This window comes from Carcharhinus amblyrhynchos, chromosome 30 (assembly GCF_965287045.1).
Source record: "Carcharhinus amblyrhynchos chromosome 30, sCarAmb.v2.hapA, whole genome shotgun sequence".
NCBI lineage: Eukaryota > Metazoa > Chordata > Chondrichthyes > Carcharhiniformes > Carcharhinidae > Carcharhinus > Carcharhinus amblyrhynchos.
Genome location: NC_137353.1, coordinates 6009933 through 6031673, shown reverse-complemented (window position 1 = coordinate 6031673; position 21741 = coordinate 6009933). Strand labels below are relative to the sequence as shown.

General features: G+C 39.5%; 1 protein-coding gene across 4 annotated transcripts in view; it reads left to right on the top strand.

Annotated features, from left to right (window-relative positions):
- The window catches only part of clstn1 (calsyntenin 1), a 73637-nt gene that overhangs the window by 40232 nt on the left and 11664 nt on the right, over positions 1-21741 (top strand). For 2 of the 4 annotated variants that reach the window (XM_080215302.1, XM_080215303.1), the window contains 10 exons: positions 2144-2352; positions 3690-3839; positions 4124-4309; positions 6488-6745; positions 10518-10639; positions 11190-11352; positions 12876-12926; positions 18397-18554; positions 20706-20854; positions 21281-21507. In XM_080215302.1, coding sequence (XP_080071428.1) covers positions 2144-2352; positions 3690-3839; positions 4124-4309; positions 6488-6745; positions 10518-10639; positions 11190-11352; positions 12876-12926; positions 18397-18554; positions 20706-20854; positions 21281-21507 — 1673 coding nt within the window. The remainder of the gene's footprint in view (positions 1-2143; positions 2353-3689; positions 3840-4123; positions 4310-6487; positions 6746-10517; positions 10640-11189; positions 11353-12875; positions 12927-18396; positions 18555-20705; positions 20855-21280; positions 21508-21741) is intronic. The other 2 variants (XM_080215305.1, XM_080215304.1) reach the window with 1 other exon arrangement.

The window sequence follows — 21741 nt, the reverse complement described above, 5'->3', positions numbered from 1 at the left end:
AAGACACAAACTCAGTTTACAGAATAATGATTATTCTGTAAATTGAGTTTGTCTGTTTACATGCTCTGTTTGTGAACAGAACTCCCGCTTATCTGACGAAGGAGCAGCACTCTGAAAGCTCGTGGCATTGGCTACCAATTAAACCTGTTGGACTTTAACCTGGTATTGTGAGACTTCTTACTGTGTGGGTTTCCTTCCACACTCCAAAAGATGTGTGGGTTAGGTTGATTGATCATGCTAAATTGCCCCTTAATGTCAGGGGGATTAGCAGGGTAAATACACAGGCTGATGGGGATAGGGTTTGGGTGGTTTTGTGGTCAGCATAGGCTCAATAGGCTGAAAGCTCCCTTCTGCACTGCAGGGATTCTATTGTTATCCGCTGCTGCAAAATGAGCAAGGAGGAACTCCCTTTTCAATAGGGAAGGATTGCTCCATTCCACAAGTAACCATTGGCTGTCAGTATGGAGTTAAGACATCTCTCTGCAGTTTTGGAATAATGTTTTTGTGATAAATATGTATTAAGAGGACAGTTTAAACCCTTGAAAGAAAAATACTGCAGGATCAGAAGTTTGTTTATGCAAATAATATTGCAAGTTGCAAATTGAATTATTGGTTTTATGTCTGTATGAAATATTTTCCTTAACACATCAACCAAGCTGAAGTTGAAGATAGCATGTTTACAAAATTATTCAGTTATTAGAATTCGTGTTACAGGAGGGGTAGGGAGGTTGAAATTTCCATTGAGCTAAATCTGTTCAAGCTGTTTGTTATATTTGCAAGGTTAACTTTCCCATTGCTCTAGGGTTTGAATGGCTTATTGTTCTTGCTACTGATGAAAGGAGCTCCACAATCTCATATACAAATGCTGTTCATCCCAGGATACATAAGACAGAGGGAATGACTCCTATTGTTTTCAAAAGAAATTGTCTTGCAAGTCTAAGCAAGAATATGGATTTGAAAGCATTTCATTACATCTGGGGTTTTTATTATTTCCTTTAAACTTTTCTGCCACCTTAATAAAAAGGGTAGCACTGGGCCCCAACATGCACTCCTTCCCCAGCAGTTTGTTGGATGCCTGTAGCTTTACTGTATCACTCACTGGACAAAGTCACATTGATTTCCAGATCTAATTCCCAACTCCATGTTTTTTAAAAAAAATTGTGGATAACAAAATGTGAGTCATGGGGCATAGATTATTCCTATCCTGTTTCATTGTTCTTTGTGATCATCAAAAATGATTGGAAAGGTTCCTCAACCGATGGAAGGAAATCCAACCTGGGATACTTTCATAAATGTATGCATTTCCCATCGGGCAATCTTGATTTTTTTCTCTGCAAATTATCCATATTGACACCACCCTTACGAAAATTAAAGGAATGAGGGAAAATATTGGACAGTTATCAGGAGATAACCTCCTCTGTCTTATTTTTCCTTTGTTGCTTGCACCCTAACTCAGTATTCAGCCCTGGTCACCCATTAACCCAATGGTTGCTGGCCTACATAGGCTCCTGGTCCAACTACATCTTGGCACTCTTAAAATTCAAATTGTTGTTTCAGATTCATTCCTGTCCTCCTGATCTCTAATGTCTTCTAGCCCTTAAGCGTCCTGTATTTTAGTGATTGTCAAATAATATTATCTGATGCACCTGACATCCTTTGCTATTAATTGTTGTGACTTTGACTGTGTAGTCCCTAAGTTCTGGAATTATCTTCCAAAACACCTTGCCTCTACCCCTCATCTCCTTTTCACATTGTTCCTTAGCACTTGCCACTTTGTCCAAATGTTTAGTCATCTGTTGTAAAATTTGTGTGTGCCTTGCGATCAAGTTTTATCATTGGGAGGTGTGGGGGATAATGTGCCTATGAAACATCTTAGATGCTTTACTACGTTAAAGACACTATTTTGCAGAGGTCCTGAAACCAACTGCAGCAGCCATTTTTCTTCTCTGGTTGTGACTGAGTTCAGCATTCAGTCAGGGTTGAACTTGGAACTGTGGTGTGTGATTATCTGGCTCACAAATCATTGATCAAGGGGAGTTTTTAAGTGATTTTTTTTTTAGTTGTTGTCTATTAAACATGTTTCCAGGTCCTACTCTTTCATTATAAAACTGCAGTATCTCTGACCTTTACTTCTGCTTTACAGGGCCAATGTTCACATCCAGGTGAATGACATAAATGAGTACTCCCCAGTTTTCAAAGAGAAGTCCTACAAGGCCACAATCATTGAAGGAAAGAAGTATGACAGCATCTTGAGAGTGGAGGCTATTGATGCAGACTGTTCACCTCAATTCAGCCAAATCTGTAGTTATGAAATTGTCACTCCTGATGTACCATTCACTGTTGATAAAGATGGTAAGTCATGAGCCAACTGCTTCAAAAATAAGGCTTGAATTTTGAGTTTTTAATGCTGAATTTTAGTTTTAACAAAGCAGTTCAATTTCCAGTATACATTTGCAAAGGTCAGGTATTGTGACACGAATATGTATGTATTGTATGGATTTTCTGGACCATGCAGGTCTAAACTGTAGACTATGATAGGTGAACCAAGATCCCTGATAATCCAATATATGGCATCTCACGGTTCTGGATTTTTTATTCCCTAGCTTGCCCTTTGTGAATTATTTTCTATTTGATGGATAAATCCTACATTTGAATATCAAAATCCATTAAAATCATCAATTTTATAAGTGCACGAGCTAACATTAGTATGAACTTAAAAATCACATGAATCCTCAGTGTGAACTAACATAGTCCGCAAAGGTAGAAACCTTGGATGTGCATGAGCTAAACTGAGAGATTTGATGTAGTTGAGGTAAAAAAATCAGTTTTTGTGCTTTTAAAGTTTAAAGTGTCACAAGTCGGCTTACATTAACGCTGCAATGCAGTTACTATGAAAATCCCCTAGTCGCCACATTCTGGTGCCCCTACTTTGGGTATGCTGAAGGAGAATTTAGCATAGCCAATGCTCATCAGCATATTCAGAATATGGGAGGAAAGTGGAGCACCTGGAGGAAACCCACACAGACATTGGGAGAAGGTGCAGACTCCACTTCGTGACCCAAGCTGGGAATTGAACCCGTGTCCCTGTTGCTGTGAAGAAGTGATGCCACTGTGCTACCTGACACAGTTGATTTACATTTTTAAACAATCTCTAATGGTTTCTCATCAGTGTTTCTTATTACAGTTGGATTTTTGTGGATTGCATCTTAGTTTCTATTTTTGATGGGACCATATGCAAAAGGAGCAGGATTTCAATTTTTTTCCCATTTTTATCATTTTTGTTTTGAAAGATCCTTGCTAGCCTACATGCTCCAATGCTGAACCTGTGAAGATATTTTTTATGCACGATCCTAGACATTGAATGTTGACAAGCATTTAATCATAAAATATCTCCTACCTGAGACTAGTTCTGATCTTGCCTGACATTGTCACATTCCAACAGAGTCAGTGAAGAATGAGGAGTGAAACGTTCTCCTTTTTCTTTCTATCATAGTCTATGGTTTCTAATTAAATTAAGAAAGTAACATCCCTTTAAGATTTTATTATTAAATGACCTATTTGGCTGCCTTTTGATCTCCATCTTAATTTTGCTGTGCCATCAAAGAGGGGTGGAGTATAAAATATTTGCCAAGATTAGCAAATTTTGACTCTTGACGATTAATGCGTGTTTAAACTGGTGATTTTTGCAGGATATATTAAAAAGTCGGAGAAGATAAACTACAGCAAAGACCGGCAGTACAAGCTTGCAGTAACTGCTTATGACTGTGGGAAGAAGCGGTCAACGGAAGATGTTCTTGTTAAGATAAACGTTAAACCTACGTGCAAACCTGGCTGGCAAGGTAAAATAATTAACATGAGAAAAAATAAGTTGCCTGTTTCACATTTTGGTGTGCTTTAATATGTATTAAATTTCCTATTGAATGAAAGCTTTAATGATGTAAAATAAGCCTTCCTTCCTGAAGTATGGATATCAACTCGTAACTAGATTATGAAATTGTGGCAAAACTTGAAATACTGGAATTGAAGCAGCAAACGTACTGCTATGCTATTGTGTATTTTTGTGATGGTAATGAAATCTTTCACAACTCGATTATTGAAGGCTGTTAATGTGTTAATGATATAGGTTGGAGCAAAAGAATTGAGTATGAACCTGGCACTGGAAGCTTGGCATTGTTTCCGGGAATGCATCTGGAGACATGTGATGAACCTATTACATCCATCCAGACAGTGGTTGAATTGGAAACGAGCCATATTGGCAAAGGATGTGACAGGGACACATATTCTGAAAAGTCGCTCCATAGACTATGCGGTAAGGGCTTTTATTAACGATCAGTACAGAGATGTGCAATCACAATACTGCTAATCTTTCCCTGTTGCATCTTTCTCTGAAGAAATGCTTTGTTGAACAGCCAGTTGTAATTGCTTTTATTCCCATGGTTTGCAAGTAAGAATCTGTTTTTTTTAATCCTCTAGTCATAAAGTGTATAGGCTTTGTGAATTTCTTCTTTGCAGCTGAAAGGACGTGGTCTAGCAAACTTAGTCTCAAGGGTACATCTTTACACAACTTGTGGCTTAAAATTTTCGTTTTGAAATGCAGCCCTATTGATAAAAAGCAAAATTACTGTCCACCTTTTAATACAAGGATTTTGATTGCAAGCACCAAATCTTATTCTCCAAAGGTGGACGTTTAATGTTAATAAAATGGGGAACTTACGAAAGGAAACTTGTACAGTTGAGTTTCATTTTTGTTTTATAATAAAGGTGAAGTTGCCATAGTCCCAGATGACCCTTTGAGGGGGAGAGCTGACTTATGGTGATTTAACCTGAGGATCACCACACCTCAGACAAGGGGCAAGGTTGCGAATAACCGCAGTCAGTATGGGAATTGAACCTGTGTTGTTAGCATTGCTCAGCACCGCAAACTAGCCTTCCAGCCAACTGAGCTAATCAACAATAGAATTATTTCAGGTGTTCAGAAGTATGTATTGTCAACCAGTATTTTGCTCACTTAATCTAGTACTAACCAATTCTTTGTGCCTAACTGGCTTTGCAGTAATGTTGTGACTTCTAGCATGAGTAGAATAACTCTAGACAATTAGTAGGTTTCAGTAGGTTAGTTAAATTCCTTCCGTCTTCACGTAATTTGCCTTATCCTTTTAAGCTGCCTTCTGTTATTTGTTTTAGAATTTAAAATATGAGATGTAAATATAGAAAGCTTGTGGAATTTTGCAAATTTGTAAGTAGGAAATTTATAGCTGAGATGTTTGGTGTCAACACATTTTTAGTTGTGAATTTCTCATGCAGCCAGCTGTTAAATATTGGGATTACTGATGTCCTATTAAATGTTGAAGTTGACCAACACCTTCAATAATGCAAATGAGAGAATCATGCGTTTCGCTGGACATTTGTTAAAACAGTTAAGATAACTTTTTAATTAAAATATGCAGGATTATGGGCATCGCTAACAGGGTCAGCAGTTATTTTGCTGGTAAAGATTCGAATGACTGGAGTCTGCGTCATGAAGACGCACTACAGTGCTGTTGGATAGTGTTCCAGGTGTTTGGTCCAGTGATGAAGGAAACATTAATATGCAAAGGGACCTAGGTGTCCAAGTACACCAGTCACTGAAAGCAAGTATGCAGGTGTAGCAAGCAGTTAGGATGCCCAGTGCCATGATGGCCTTCGTTGCAAGTGGACTTGAGTACAGGAACAAGGATATCTTACTGCAGCTGCACAAGGCCTAGGTGAGACCAAACCTGGAGTATTGTGTGCAGTTTTGGCCTCCTTATCCAGGAAAGGATATACTTGCCAGAGAGGGAGGGCAGCAAAGGTTCAACAGACTTGATTGCTGGGAGAGATTGGGTCCCTTGGGCTTATACTCACTGGAGTTTAGAAGAGTGAGGGGGGATCTAATTGAAATGTATGAAATTCTGACAAGGCTAGGCAGACTGGATGCAGGGACTTTGTTTCCTCTGATTGGAGCAGTCTAGAGAAAGTGGTCATGCTCTCAGGATAAGGAGTATGCCATTTAGGATCGAGACCGGCAGAAACCTCTTCACTCAGATTGGTGAACCTGTGGAAGCCAAGTCACTATTTAAGGAAATAGATTTCTAAACCTTAAAGGTGTTAAAGGGTGTGAGGAGAGCACATCCTATATCTCCTATACGGCCTACTGATAGATCAGGGTTTTCTGAACTTCTCTAACCATGGACTGCTTTTGACCTTCCGAAATTACTGACTGAACCCCCGAGAAACATTCTTATCATGATGAAGATTTCAGCTCTGTCAGTCTTGGTGAGAGGTATTGTTGTTTTAGGAAGGACTGCTAAAGAAGAGAGCTGCTAGAAGCTATCTTATTAATGGTATACACAGCAGCCACATTGCTTGACTGGGTCTATTTAATGTGCCATTACTAATGATTAATGACAGTATAAACCTTATTTGCCTCTTTGTAATGCATAGATCTAATCTCAATTGTTGATTTCAGGTGCTGCTTCTGGTACAGTTGATCTCCTTCCTTCACCAAGTAGCAATACAAATTGGACAGTTGGTCTTCCCACTGATAATGGCCATGACAGTGATCAAGTTTTCGAATTCAATGGCACTCAAGCTGTGAAAATCCCAGAAGGTGTTCTGACAACAAATCTAAAAGAACCGTTCACAATTTCTGTATGGATGCGACATGGGCCTGGTTCCAGCATTCACGGGGAAAAGGAAACCATCCTTTGCAACTCTGACAAAAGAGGTGTGTGAGTTTATTCTGAAGTCCTCCAAACTTCTGCCTTCTCTACTTTTAAGGCCCTCAATAAAATCTACCTCAGACTAAGCTTCTGCTGCTAATGTTTCCTTTGGCTTGATCGCTTTTATTTCTGCAAACTCACATAGGATGTTTACTTTTGATAAGGCATTTGAGAAATGCAGGGTGTTAAAAGGTCACATAAAAATGCTAAGATGTCTGCTAAAGAAGAAAATAATTAGTTCCAAATGCATTTGGTTAGAAAGATTTATTTTTTTTTAATCTAATTGTAAAAGGACTATTAAGTTCAAGCTGTTTATATGGTCATGGATGTAATGAATCATCCCACTTAGACCATTAATTTTAAAGTTGGGATGAAAACGTTAAAGTCATGGGAACGGTTGTAATCTGAAAACACACTTGCAATCAAATGGTGCTAAATTGGGTGTGCGTTGCAGATGCCAGAACCTGGTCATAAGCACCCAGGAGTAAAGTAGATACTAATGAACAGCAAGACTGAATTTAGAGTTGAAATATATTTTTCTGCTTAAACGGGAGATGCTGGTGAGTTCCTGTTAATTAGTTATTCCAAGGTGAAAACTAAAATGATGTCCTTTGGGTCACTATATTCATGTAGCCGCTTCATCTGGTATGGAATTGAGTGCTTTAAATGTATAAACATCAATTTAGTCTCACATTGAGATGGGGCGCTCTTCAATAAATCATCAATTCTGTCATCAGTAACTGCCTCTAGGCTAGAGAGTAAAGCACCACTTGATGAAGCACTGTCTTCTACCTCCACATCTGAGTATTTCACAAGTTTGATTCATTGTCTCCCTGAATTAGCAGATTTATAATGGTCTCTGCATCTTTGGGCTAAGGAAGCATAGATAATTTAGTTTCTCATTGCTATCTAGTGACCTCTGGTGGAAAATCTATGTATGTCTGCTGAGAACAAGAACATAGTTGCTGCGTTGCCTTTTAGGTACACAAATGAGTAACTATTCACAAATTTCTAATAAGCAAGCAAAAATAATCATCCATCTGTGATATCAGAGGTTGCAATTAACAACAACATGCAGTTATTTGTATTAACAATTTTCTAAACACGTAATTTGTTATATAACCTGAAGTAGGAATAAGTAGTCAGCTACTAAAGCCAAGTTGCATAATTGTATTCATCTGTAGATTAATGCTTGCTTTTGATCAAAGGTAGTTGCAAATCAGAAAACAGCTTCAATTTCCCAACTGGGTCTTCACATGTCACACACCAGCTATATGTTCCATGTCTTGGTGCTTCCAACATGATCTAGCTTTTATCTGTTTTTTGCTCTCTAGCTCATTTGCTCTGTTACAGTCAGTTGAGGGGGTAGGCTTTGTCTGCAGCAGGCTTTTTTGAAAAGGATATACTTGTTGATTTTGCAAGCTGTGAGCATAAAAGAACAGTCCGACAGTTTTCTGTGTTTAATAGAGGCTAACAAGTGTTTAAGAAGGCAAATGGAATGTTGTTAATTGCAAGGAGAATGGAATATAAGACCAGGGATGTTTCGCTACAGTTCTTGGTGAGACCACATCTGGAGTATGTGTACAGTTCTGGTGTCTCAGACCAGCCTCCCATCCATTGACTCTGTCTACACTTCCCGCTGCCTCGACAAAGCAGCCAACAAACTTAAGAACCCCATGCACCCTGGACATTCTCTCTTCTACCACCTTCCGCCGGGAAAAAGATACAAAAGTCTGAAGTCACGTACCAACCGACTGAAGAACAGCTTCTTCCCTGCTGCGATCAGACTTTTGAATGGATCTACCTTGAATTAAGTTGATCTTTCTCTACACCCTAGTTATGACTAACACATTCTGCACTCTGTTTCCTTCTCTATGAACGATATGGTTTGTCTGTATAGCGTGCAAGAAACAATACTTTTCACTGCTTATTAATACATGTAACAGTAAATCAAATAATTTCAGAAAGGATATAAGTGCATTAGGCAAAGTTCAGAGAAGGTTTGATTTTATTTATTATTGTCGCATGTATTAGTATACGGTGAAAGGTATTGTTTATTGACGCTATACAGACAAAATATACCATTCATAGAGAAAGAAAGGAGAGAGTGCAGAATGTAGTGTTACAGTCATAGCTAGGATGTAGAGAAGGATCAACTTAATGCGAGGTTCATGACTGATACGTATGATTGAGGTGTTATCCAATGAGGAAAAGTTGGGCCTGTACCCATTGGAGTTTAGAAGAATGATTTTATTGAAACATGTAAGATTCTGGGGGACTTGACAAGGTGGATGCTGAAAGGATGTTTTTGCTTGCGGGAAAGACTAGAACTAGGGAGCACAGTTTGAAAATAAGGGGTTTCCGTTTAAGATGGAGATGCATTTTTTTTTTCTGAGGATCACCTTTGGAATGCTCTTCCCCAGTGAGGTATGGAGGCAGGATCATTGAATATTTTAAGATTCTTGACTAACAAAGGATCATAGAGACCCTACAGTGCAGAAGGAGATCATTCGGCCCATCAAGTTTGTGCTGTAGTGTTCTACGTTCTATTTTCTAAGTCTGTACCAACAACAGTCTCACCTGAGGCCCTATCCCCACGCATTTGCCCTGCTAATCCTTCTAACCTACACATCCCCGGACACTAAGGGGCAATTTGCCACGGCCAATCAACCTAATCTGTACATCTTTGGACTGTGGGAGGATAGTGACCCAAACCCAGGTCCCTGGCGCAGTGAGATAGCAGTGTTGACCACTGTGCCACTTATTTTTTTCCAACTTTGCTGGGTAACTGAGAGTCAGTCCATTCTCTCCATTTACATTTCTGCCCTGGGGAGAATAAAGAGCGACCAACAGTCACAAGAATTGTGTCAGAGTGAAATTCATTTTGAGGCAAGTGTATAGAATTCTCTCCATTAATAGTTCTGGCTGGAAGAGCAGCTAACCTGACCCCAACACAAGATCAGAATGACAGGGGTTTCAGATGAAGCTCTGTTAATATTTAGTTAGCAGTATATTTTTAGTTGGGCTTTGGGAAGGGAATCAAAGGTTGTCAGTGGTAGAAGCGTGAAGTTGAGGTATCAATCAAATGAGCCAAATTTAAAGATGTAGATAGCTAATTTGGCTGTTCTCCAGAAGATGGTAATGCTGGGTGAATTATTGTAAAAAGTCTGTGTCTGCAGGAGGGAATGTCACGGTCAGCAAACAGGATTTGAAGCTTGTAGGTCTTGAGTCTTGTATCGTCAGTGTGCCAGCTACTCATCCTCTTGCTGCAGAGAAAGCAGAAGCTTAAATACGAATCATGTGATTGATTCATGCATCACTCTTATTTTCTCCCTGGTCTGTTCTTGTGCTTAATTTCCTATGGCTCCCATTGTTTGGTTTAGCATGTTCCCATTGTAACTAGATGAATTAATGTCTGGGACCCCCTCTTGTTGAAAATCTCAGGTGTTTTATCCTGATGTTTTGCTACTAGGGTAGGGTAAGTGGCCCACTCATTCTCCTAAGGCCGTAGTCCTTGGTGGGTCATTGAAGACAAGGTGTCTCCGTCTTGGTGTAGAAAGTAGGGATGCAAATTGGGAATCATCTTTGTTGTTGATTCGAAGTCACACTCTTAATCTGTTTTAAAAGTCTGTTTTAAAAGCTTCAGTTTGCTTTTCTAGACAGTGGATTAAAAATAATTATTTGGCATAATAGTTCTAAATGTTATCTTTAAAAGGAATTAAAATTGATTTGGATACCATATATTTTGATTTATGCTGTTTCAAAACCATCTTGCAGAAATGAATCGTCACCACTACTCCCTTTATGTGCACAACTGCCGTCTGGTTTTCCTCTTCCGTCAAGATCCTTCAGAGAATGAGAACTTCCGACCTGCAGAGTTTCATTGGAAACTTGATCAGGTTTGGCAAATCTGTATAACTACATGTACAATTGTCGAGTGTGAATAATGCCCTGGTCAAGTAGTTAACACTGCAACCTTATTACAGGATATTTGGCTATTATTCAGTTGTGTTTTTAACAACTGGAACTTCCATGTGCTCTTTGTTTTCATTATGCAGCAGCTGTGTACTACATGGAACTTTGGATGCATTTACAAATCTTTAAAAACATGTGTTTTTCTTGTACAATAATAGCAGAAGTCAGGGCTGGAATAGTCAGATGGCTCGATAAATTTGCTTTAACTAGTTGGATAAAGTTATATCAGAATTTGCTGCCGTTCCTGCTGCTGTAAGTGCTCAAATGAGCTAATAATCCCAGTGTGTGTCTTTGTTTGGAATACTCTAGTGGCAGCCAAACTTGCAAGTCATATTGGATGTTTATATCTTATAGCTATGGTATAGATTTGAATGAATGTCTTAACTAAGCGTAAATCTACAGAATTGAAGTATTAATTTGCTGATCATAAACAGCACAATTCCTGCCTTAATGTTGTCTTCCCAAATCTTGTAGGTGTGTGATAAAGAATGGCATCACTATGTGCTAAATGTTGATATCCCAACTGTAGCTCTATATGTGGACGGAGTATCATATGATCCATTCTTAGTCACTGAAGATTATCCTTTGCACCGTTCAAAGATTGAAACCCAGTTGGTGGTGGGAGCATGCTGGCAAGGTAAGGTGGTATAAAATTGCTTGTGTATGTCAGTTGCAGATGGTAGAATGATTAGATCTGTACTATATTAATCTCTTTTTGTTCTGTTTTTAAAGTCATGCTTCTGAAACTTGTCCCTGATGTGACCCTGTTTTAATGCATCAGATTTCATGTGACGTTAGGGTAAAAATAGGGGTGCGGGTTAGGCATGAGTTGTTGACTGGTGGTGAAAACTGATGAGTTCACCCTGGAAAAAATGTGAAGACCCACCTTTTTAGATGCTGTATTTGCAGCAGCAGTTGGGACCTTTTGAGAACAATTAAGCCATATCCACCTATGGTTTAAATAAAAACATTTAAAGGGCCTCTGAGCTGTCAAAGCACATTCTGTTATGTTGCCTTGACCCACAGTTTGGGAACCATTCTAAAAGATGTTGGAAGTAAATTATTTTTCTTTGATCATAGCATTTTTAACAAAGAATCGAACAACTATTTGCTGTACAGTTACAGCTTCTAGAAAATCTGTGTGTGTGGCTGTCACACAAGGACATGATCAAGTGTGACTTATTTTCCTCTGTCCTAAAGGCACCCCCCCCCCCCCCCCCCCCCCCCCCAATCAAATTGTTGAATTGCTTGCTAACCTTTGCAGTGTAGACTGACGATTGATCAGGCCCGTAGCTGAAGTTGCAGATGGTTCCCGGATCTATACTCCGACATGAACCATTGCCTTTAACAGAGGAGGAGGAGGAAGATTTCAAGAACAAAACTAGTAATGTTTGCTCTGTCTTAATTTTTACAGCAGATAAGCACCTGGTCTTAGTGACACATTCGTGCATGAAATGCTTGTACATTTTCTTACTACCTTACGTATATAAGCAAGTCTATTTTAGAAACAGCTTAACGGTTTTAAACACAGACTTGTTTCTAAATACCATTTAAATGCACTTTCCTTATGGTCAATGGGAATGATGAGTTTAATAACCAGTGGTCAAAAGCATCATGCGACATGGCGCATGGCTATAAAGTTCAGAGGTCCTAGTTATGATTCCTGGTCTGTCCTTAGCAGGAAGTGTGCTGCAGTTAGGTTCAGTAAGCCAGTGCTAGAAGTTGAAAAAAACCATCTAAAGTTTCTGTTCCTGATGCAATCCAGCAGCTCCTACCTCAAAGTGCATAATTATAATTGTAGATGTTGGGTGAGAATTGGCTCAATTGCCTTTTGCAGTCAAATTTTCTACCAGTTTTTGGTTATCTGGTCTCGTGAGCAATGGCCATTTGAACAAATTACTGGAATGCTATTGCTATCTCTGTCAGCTGCTAAAGGGTTGGGAACAGAATGGGAGAGAGAACTGAATAATGGGGCAACTCTTTCTTGCATGAATGAGGAAGTATATTCAACAACTTCATTCTATAGTTTGGATTGCCAGTAACCTCTTGGCTTTTACAGGATTCTTTTCCATTATCTTGACATGTGCATTTAGATTCCCCAGTAATCATTTGGTTCTTTACCCCCATGTTTCCTTTTTCTTTTGTCTTGCTTTTCTACAGAATATACAGGAAGCGAAAATGAAAATGAAACTGTGACTGAAGCCTATCCAGGTCGCTGGGGGTTTCCCTCCTGTTTATTTCCAGAATTAGCATGAAATGTTCATTATGTGTTTATATCCACTTTGGCTGCATCATACATTGCTTCATCACTTCTGCATTGTGCTGTCAAGATTATTTTTCTTGGAGAACATGGGGTGGTTGTGGACGTAGGATTTCTTTGTGCACACTGACAGTGAGGTGGTTTTAAGCAAGTACGTTATCTAGGGAAGCCTTATACTTGATAGGACTTTTATTTTCATATAAATAACTCCAAATTTGGTTAATATTTTGATGCTTTAGGTGTAAAATTGCAAAACAGTGCATTTTTAACCTACTGTAATTTGGCTACTCAGACTTTGGGCATACTCTGCTATTCCTGAATTCACAAGAACTTCTATTAAGGTAATGAACTAGATTTATGAAACTGGTGTACCAGTCAAATTTGGCTCTGGTTTCTTTTCATCTGAGTGCATTTAGTTAATTGAAATGAAAGAAAATCAATTGTCTGCTTTTCAACATTTTACATGTTAAATCCCACTGCATTTTCTGCTCCAATATAGAGTATTTTGTACTCACTTATGGCAAACCAAATGGCTTGCTGGTTCTGGGGGAATGTGATTGAGGGCTTACTGTTTCCTCAAAGTCTTTGCACTGCAGCCTTCAATACAGCAAAACATTTGCCCTATTCATCAATGATAAGCACCCTGCAGTCCTCACCTAATTAACTCGTATATCACAGACCATGATAGGTTATGGAAATATGGTGCAACACTGTTCCATTTATTATACAGGACAAATAGTTGTTACCACCAGAACTTTAGTGATTCTTATGATCCCCAGAGACCAACAGCTTTTCAAATACTTGAATTTCTAGCAACTGACTGGAAGGCTCAAATGACGAGGTTTAAAACTTTTACTGCAACTAACTCAAACCAACATTGACGAAACACTATTTCTACAGACAGCTTAAGCTCAAGTCTATAAAAACTTTTTTCCCATTTAGCTTTAAAAAATAACCGAAAATCCCTTGCCACTGTTGTACTTTGCCCTTTAAGTGGATACTACTCTCCAGGTACAAGTCCAAAGCTAATCTTAACTCCTGATGGTTTGCTTCCTTTCTTTTTCAGTTGGATAATTTCTAATCTCCAAACTGACCTTCACAGTGAAGGTTATCCTGGCATGTTTCTCCTTGGCCAATGCGACAAATCTTCCAGCTTTTAAATCCTCTCAGACTTGATCTCTTTAATCAAAAGATTAAAGGGTTGATTGAGGGGTGAACAATGGAGACTGGCTGTGCGTGTGTGTGCGCACGCGCTCATTTGTTCATGTGTTGAATCTACATCCAGAATGTTGAACATCAAGCCCAGGGGCATTATCAACTTTCAGCCCCATTAATTTCTTCAGCACTGCTCTTTTTTTTAACCTAATACTAATTTCTTTGATTCTTAATTTCGTGGGCTCTTCAGCTCTCCAATATTTCAGGGCAGTATCTTGCATCTCACTCTGTGAAGACAGACAAAATATTTTAGCTCCTCCCAGAATGTTGAAAGAAGTGGCTGAAGTCGGGTCATATGACATTGTCTGAAATGTGCTCGACAGCAAATTTGGGTGGCTTGATTGTTGTGAGGCAGATTGATTTACTGGGAAGGTACAAAGTTTTCACATCAGTGGGCATCTGCAATTATTGTGAATAGACTGTCGGTCTTCAAGTCTCTCAATGTCAGGTTTTGAAATGGGTATATTACTTCATTTTTGCTTTAAAAAAAAGTCCCAAAACACACACGTCATATTTATTGAACTAAATAGGGAGCAGACTACTTTAGATCTTGTGTTGCGCAAGGAGAAAAAAACTAAAATTATCTTGTAAAGGAATTGTTAGAGATGAGTAGCCCTACTATTCCAATATGAAGCTTGAGAGTAACGTATTTCAATCTGAAGCTAGGTTCCTTAATCTGAACGAAGGAAACTACAAGGGTAGAAGGAGCAAGTTGGCAATGGTAGGTTGGGGTCTGGGAACTACAGGCCAGGTAAATTATTGGAAGCTGTTTTGAGAATCAGGATCTACAGGATTTAGAGATGCAAGGACTTATTAGGGTCAGTCAACATGGCTTTGCGAGTGGAAAATCATGTCTCTCAAATTTAATTGAGTTTTTTGAAGGGGACCAAGAAGGTAGATGAGGGCAGTGCACTTAATGTTGTCTAAATGAACTTTAGCAAGGCCTTTGACAAAATACCACATTGTTGCATTGTTAAATCTCTTGGGATCCAGGGTGAGGTATCTAAACGGATACAAAATTGGCTTCTTGACAGAAGCCAGAGGTCGTAAAGAGTTGTTTTTCAAACTGGAGGCCTGTGACCAGCAATATGCCTCAGGGTTCAGTGCTGGGCCCACTGTTATTTGTCATTAATATAAATGATTTGGATAAGAATATAGGGGGCATGGTTAGCAAGTTTGCAGATGACAGCAAGGTTGGTGGCATAGTGGACAGTGAAGAAAGCTATCTCCAATTGTAACGGGATCTTGATCAATTAGGCTGGTGGACTGACGAATGGTAGATGGAGTTTAATTTAGGCAAATGTGAGGTGATGCGTTTTAGTAGATTGAACCAGGGCAGGACTTACTCAGTTAATGGTAGGGCACTGGGGAGAGTTACAGAACAAAGAGATCTAGGGGTACATGTTCATAGCACTTTGAAAGTGGAGTCACAGGTGGACAGAGTGGTGAAGGCATTTGGCATGCTTGGTTTCATCGGTCAGAACATTGAATACAGGAGTTGGGATGTCTTGTTGAAGTTGTGCAAGACACCAGTAAGGCCTCACTTGGAATACTGTGTGCAATACTGGTCACCCTATCATAGGAAGGATATTATTAAACTAGAAAGAGTGCAGAGAAGATTTACTAGGATGCTACTGGGACTTGATGGACTGAGTTATAAAGAGAGGCTGAATAGACTGGGACATTTTTTCCTCTGGAGCATAGGAGAGGTCTCTAAAATAATGAGGGGCATTGACAAGGTAGATAGTCAATATCTTTTCCCAAAGGTAAGGGAGTCTAAGGCTAGAGGGCAAAGGTTTTAAGGTGAGAGGGGAGAGATATAAAAGTGTACAGAGGGGCAGTTTTTTCAGAGTGGTGAGTGTCTGGAACAAGAGATAGTAATAAAGGGAGATACAATTTTATCTTTTAAAAAGCATTTGGGTAGTTACATGGGTATGATGGGTGTGGGCCAAATGTGGGCAGTTGCGATTAGCTTTAAAAAAAAAGGCGGCGTGGACAAGTTAGGCCAAAGGGCCTGTTTCCATGCTGTAAACCTCTGCGACTCTATGACACTGAAGTGTACGCCTACTCACCAGCCAAACAGTCACTGTAGACTGGGTCCTACCTGGCCATCTCTGTCCATTCAATCAATTAGGATTTTCTTGACTTTATCCTGCTCCCTGTTGCAAGCGTAGCCAGGATTTTCCAGGAACATAGCACAGACCATACAGATCAGGATCAAATAATTGAGTTGTGCACCAAGGTAAAACAAATTTAAAAGTGAGTAGCTCCAGACCTAAATATGGGAGGACGAGTGGATGTAATGTATTTGGATTTTCAGAATTCTTTTAATAAGGTCCCACTCAAGGTGTTAGCCAAATTTAGACCTTGTGGAATGGGGCATGGATTGAGGATTGGTTAACGGACAGAAAACAGCATGTGTAGATCATTCTCAGGTTGGCAGGCTATGAATAGTGGGGTACTGCAAAGAGAAGTACTTGGGCCACAGCAACTTGAAAGCTGCCAATGATTTGGATATCAGGACCAAATGCAATATTTCCAAGCTTACTGGCACAAATCTAGGTGGGGATGAGAATTGTGAGGAGGATGTAAAGATACTTGAAGGAAATTTAGACAGACTTAAGAGTGACCAATAACATGGCTGGGAAATGTTGACATCCAAAGAGACCTGGGGATTGTTTATAAATCACTAAGCTAATGTACAGGTGCAAGAAGTAATTAGGAAGGCAATTTGTATGTTGGCCTTTATTGAAGGGGGATTTGAGTAAAGCAGTAAGGAAGTCTTGCTGCAGTTGAATCAAGCCTTGATGAGGCCATACCTGGAGTATTGTGTGCCATTTTGTTCTCCTTACTGATGGAATAACATACTGGTCACAGAGTGCAACAAAGGCGCACCCACTAATCTCAGGAATTATGGGATTGTTCTGAGGGGAAAGATTGAGGAGACTAAGTCTATATTCTCTAGAGTTTAGAAGAATGAAAGATGATCTCATTCAAAGTTACAAAATTCTTAGAGGGCTCAACAGGGTAAATGCAGGGAGATGTTTCCCCTCGTTGGGAAGGTCAAGAACCAGGGGACACAGCCTCAGTGTTAGAAGTTAGGACCAAGGTGAGAAATTTCTTCAGTCAAGAGATATTAATTCTTTGAAACTCTACCCCAGAGGGCTGTTGGAGGCTCAGTCATTGAGTTTGTTCAGAAGCCAGTAGATTCCCAGATATTAACATTATACGACTCTGCATGAACAGTTTAAGAAAATGGCACAGAGGTGGAAGATCAACCATGATCTAGTTAAATGGCAGAGCAGGCTTGAGGGTCAGAATGGCCTACTCTAATGTCTTTATGTTTGTAACATTGTGCGGTGAATACGTGTTTTCTGAAATTCCTGAAAGGTGTAGTTTTATGCGTCTTCTTTGGTCTACTGTGTTTGAAAAACCTGATGAGGGGGATCTGAAAAAAATATAATTATCTTGATCAAAACAAAATACTTAAGGCAGTCAATTTAGTGCAAAAAAAGTTCACATTAAGCTTGGCATTGCTTAAAGGTAAAAGGGATATGGCAACAGGAATATGCAAGACCTGACCCATGCACATGAAGAAAAAATGAAGTTCAATTAGTTGGGAATCAAAGATCAAAAATGTCAGAAACATTGCTCTGATTATATTAAATGGGCTTGCAAGTGTCCTGGAAACTATCTCAAACCAGCTGCTGAGGTATTTTTTGTAAATGGTCACCAGATGAAGGAGCAGCGCTCCGAAAGCTTTTGCTACCAAATAAACCTGGTGGACTTTAACCTGGCGTTGTGAGACTTCTTACTGTGCCCACCCCAGTCCAAGGCTGGCATCACCAAATCATGTTCTAAGATAAGTTTTGGTCAGTTTCATTATTTGGCAAGTGGCATGCCTTTTATTCAGTCGTTTACCACCTCACTGTGCTAAAAGCTGGTGCCACAACCACCTCCACCCTATTCCTGCCATTTTCATAAATTTTATTGAGTACAGTGAAGTGCTGCATTTTTCCACGTCCATATGCATGAGGGCAAGTTCCCTACAACAAGTCATCTGTTATGCACATGTGAAGCCAAAAGCTAATCATGGAGAGAATGAAAGTTTCACTAACCTGCATGAATGCACGGACATGGCAGTTATAAAAGATGGTTAAACCATAAAATGATAGAACACGTTTACATCAAATTTTCTCATTCCAGGGGGTGAATTTCGCATGGCTCAGTTCTTCCTTGGCAATCTAGCCGGTTTGATGATTCGGACTGGCAAAATTGAGAGTAAGAAGGTGATTGACTGCTTGTACACATGTAAAGAAGGACTGGACCTCCTGGATTCTGAGAACCTTTACAAAGGCGTGATGGTAAGAGAGCTGGTGAGGCTGTTTTCCTCGCATTTCATTTGAGGCTTCATCCAGTTGCATTTACTTTCTCCGAGAATTAAAAACAATTCTGACCGGATAACATTACGGTTGGTACTAATCTCATTCTTATTGGCTGGCTTTTAACATGACGTGAATAATTCATTCAGGGATATGATCCAGAGGGACAGGCTGTCTGTTGATGCATTGCAGATTTGACCAATCTTTATGTGCAAACCAGATGACGTTGAGAAAATGGGCTGGGTTGTGCTTCATGCCAGCAACCCAGAGTTTCTTCCCTTACTTTCCTTTCTATTTTTGAAGTTTTTAAGAATTTCCCAGATCTCTAGAAAAGTGGTTGATAGAAATTCTCAGGTAACAAAATTGTGTAGTTTTAGTTTCCTATTTTAACCTAAGAATCGTAAGATTGCTACGGTGCAGGAAGAGGCCATTTGGCCCATTGAGCGCACGAACGCCAACAGAATATCTTACCCACATACTTACCTCGCTAATCCCCCTAACCTACACATTTTGGGGTAGTAAGGGGCAATTTGGCATGACCAATCCACTTAACCAGCACATCTTTGGAATGTGGAAGGAAACCAGAGCACCCAGAGGAATCCCAGACAGTCATGGGGAGAACATGCCAAGGCTGGTCTCTGGCACTGAGGCAGCAATGCTAGCCTCTGTGCCACCTTTATTGATTACACCTCTGGTTATCTCTCAGTCAGATCAGCTCTTAACTTCAAACCAATCATAATAGTCACTTTGTGCTCCATTTGAGACGTTGCATAAGCCAGTGGGCTTCAGCTGTTTAAAAGCATTTGGGATGTTGAGTCATATTTTTATGATAGCCTTGTACAAAAGTGTAGTGAGATAGATTAAAGAACCATTTTCAGTTACATGTTATGTGATTTACCTAATCAGTGGGATATAATGAAGGAAGACCCCAGTGCAAGTTATGTCTTTGTATGGCTCCAAATAAGCCGTTGAAGCTATTGAGTAGAAGGTACCCTGGGTGTGCCATTCTAATCGCGGTTCAATATTCATGTTTTGGAGGTCCTGGTGAATGGTAACTGTAGCCTATGCACAATCCCCTGGAGTGACACCAAATATACAAATAATGCATTCTTGTGTTTTACATTGCTTGTGCTGCTAACCAGGTTACTAATGAGAAAGTATGGAAGCCATACTTCTCAGTTACCTAATGTTCAAGTAGTAGTCGAGGTGACTTGTTGATTTAAGTCACACCTCTAACAGATTTGAGAATTGGATACATGAGTCAGGAAAGTCTCCAGTGCTAATCTGTCTCTAGCAGTAACTCTGTGCACTTAAGAGTTTCAAAGCTTCAGCTGTTAGAAACTTTGCATATGCTGTTTGAGTTTGGACCTCTGAATATCAGCACTCTTATTCAGGAAAGTTTCCGTCTGCTGCGTTTCAGTTGTTTATTTTGGAAACTATTAAAGACGTTGGGTTTCAGTGTAAATCAGACAAGTTACAGACACTGTTTTCATGGATGTGTGATTTTAAAAACTGAATTTCTCATTTGTCAGAATTTTCATTTAATCTGATATTGCACACTTCACTATTGGTTTGGCACATGTTACAGCAAATACTAAAGGGTTTAATGGGACCAATAATGTGGTCTCACAGCTACGACTTTATCTGCACCCAAGTGAACTGATCTTGCATGAAAGTGAGGTCAATTTACTTGAACAGTTTTGTGGCTTTTCTTACTGAGAACACTGCAGGTTGTAAAGAGGTTGTAACTTCAGGGTTGACTGGCCAGAGTTGCTTGCACTTTCAACCCTAACATTTATTTTAGAACCAGGATGTTCAGCTGTTCTCTCTTGGAGCATCCATTTGCGATAGGTGCAGGTCAATTGATTCACCTATTTAATTCAGCTCTAACACTAATGGGAGCAGTCTCTATTTGCATTGAAAGTGGGGCATTGATGAATTTGAGCACAACTGGCTTATTGTCCATATTTCTTGGTGCTCAGGTACAGAGTGAACTTCTGTGGAACCCTCGGGGTCCAAAACACTTAGAGCTTTACAGTGAGTCTCTAGGTACAATCACATGGATCTTAGATGGACATTGAAAACTGTTTGTGAAGCAAATTGAAAATGGTTAAATAAACTTTTATTTTATAGGTTCACTTCAATCCCACCCAGTCGATGCTTAGCATGGAAGGGGATGATATTGAAAATTTTGACAAGAGTATGCAGCACGTGTCATACCTTAACTCCAGACAGTTTCCAACACCTGGAATCAGAAGATTGAAAATCACCACGACTGTGAAGTAAGTCAGATAATTGAAATTCATTAAAGCTGACAATTTAAGGTTTAATTTATTTCAGTTTAGATTGCCAATTATAATTCTGTATGAAATCTAAAAGTGTGAAGTTTTAATACTTCAAATATATGTCCCTACTTAATTTGAGATGAATGTTATAGTAACTAAGGATTTTATGCAAGTTTTGAGTGAATTGTAGACAGAGCTGTCCTTGATTCCTGTGAAGAATTTCAGCATTCGTGTGTAAAAACCCTGTCCAAATTAACTATCAATTATCTCTGACTTTGACCTACCAGTGTCCATGTTTCTGGATATTATTAGAAAATTTTAATGGTGTGATCTACACAAACTTTGAAAGAATGGTGAGAAAATATTATACTTGATATTCTCAAGAATACTGCACTAAAATTTTGTATCTTTTTTTAATTCCAGGTGCTTCAATGAAGAGACTTGCATCACTGTCCCAGATGTAGAAGGTTATGTAATGGTCCTTCAGCCTGATGAACCAAAGATAAGCCTGAGTGGCATTGATCACTTTGCACGTGCTGCCTCTGAATTTGAAAGTAATGAGGGTGTTCCACTGTTCCCAGAGATGAAGATTGTTAGCACCATCACACGAGAAGTGGAGTCAGAGGGTGAGGAGGAAGATGAGCCTACAGGTGAAAGTCTCATGAGTTTTTAACTGTTGCATCAGATTGGAGGCAAAACAGCCAAATGAATTTCAGTACAGGCAAATGTGATGTCACCCATTTGTTGCCCATCCCTAATTACCCTTGAATTGAGAGGCTTCCTCGGCCATTTCAGGGAGCAGTTAATAGTCGGTTATGTTGCTGTGGATCTGGAGTCACTTGTAGGCCAAACTAGGTAAGGATGGCAGATTTCTTTCCTTGAGG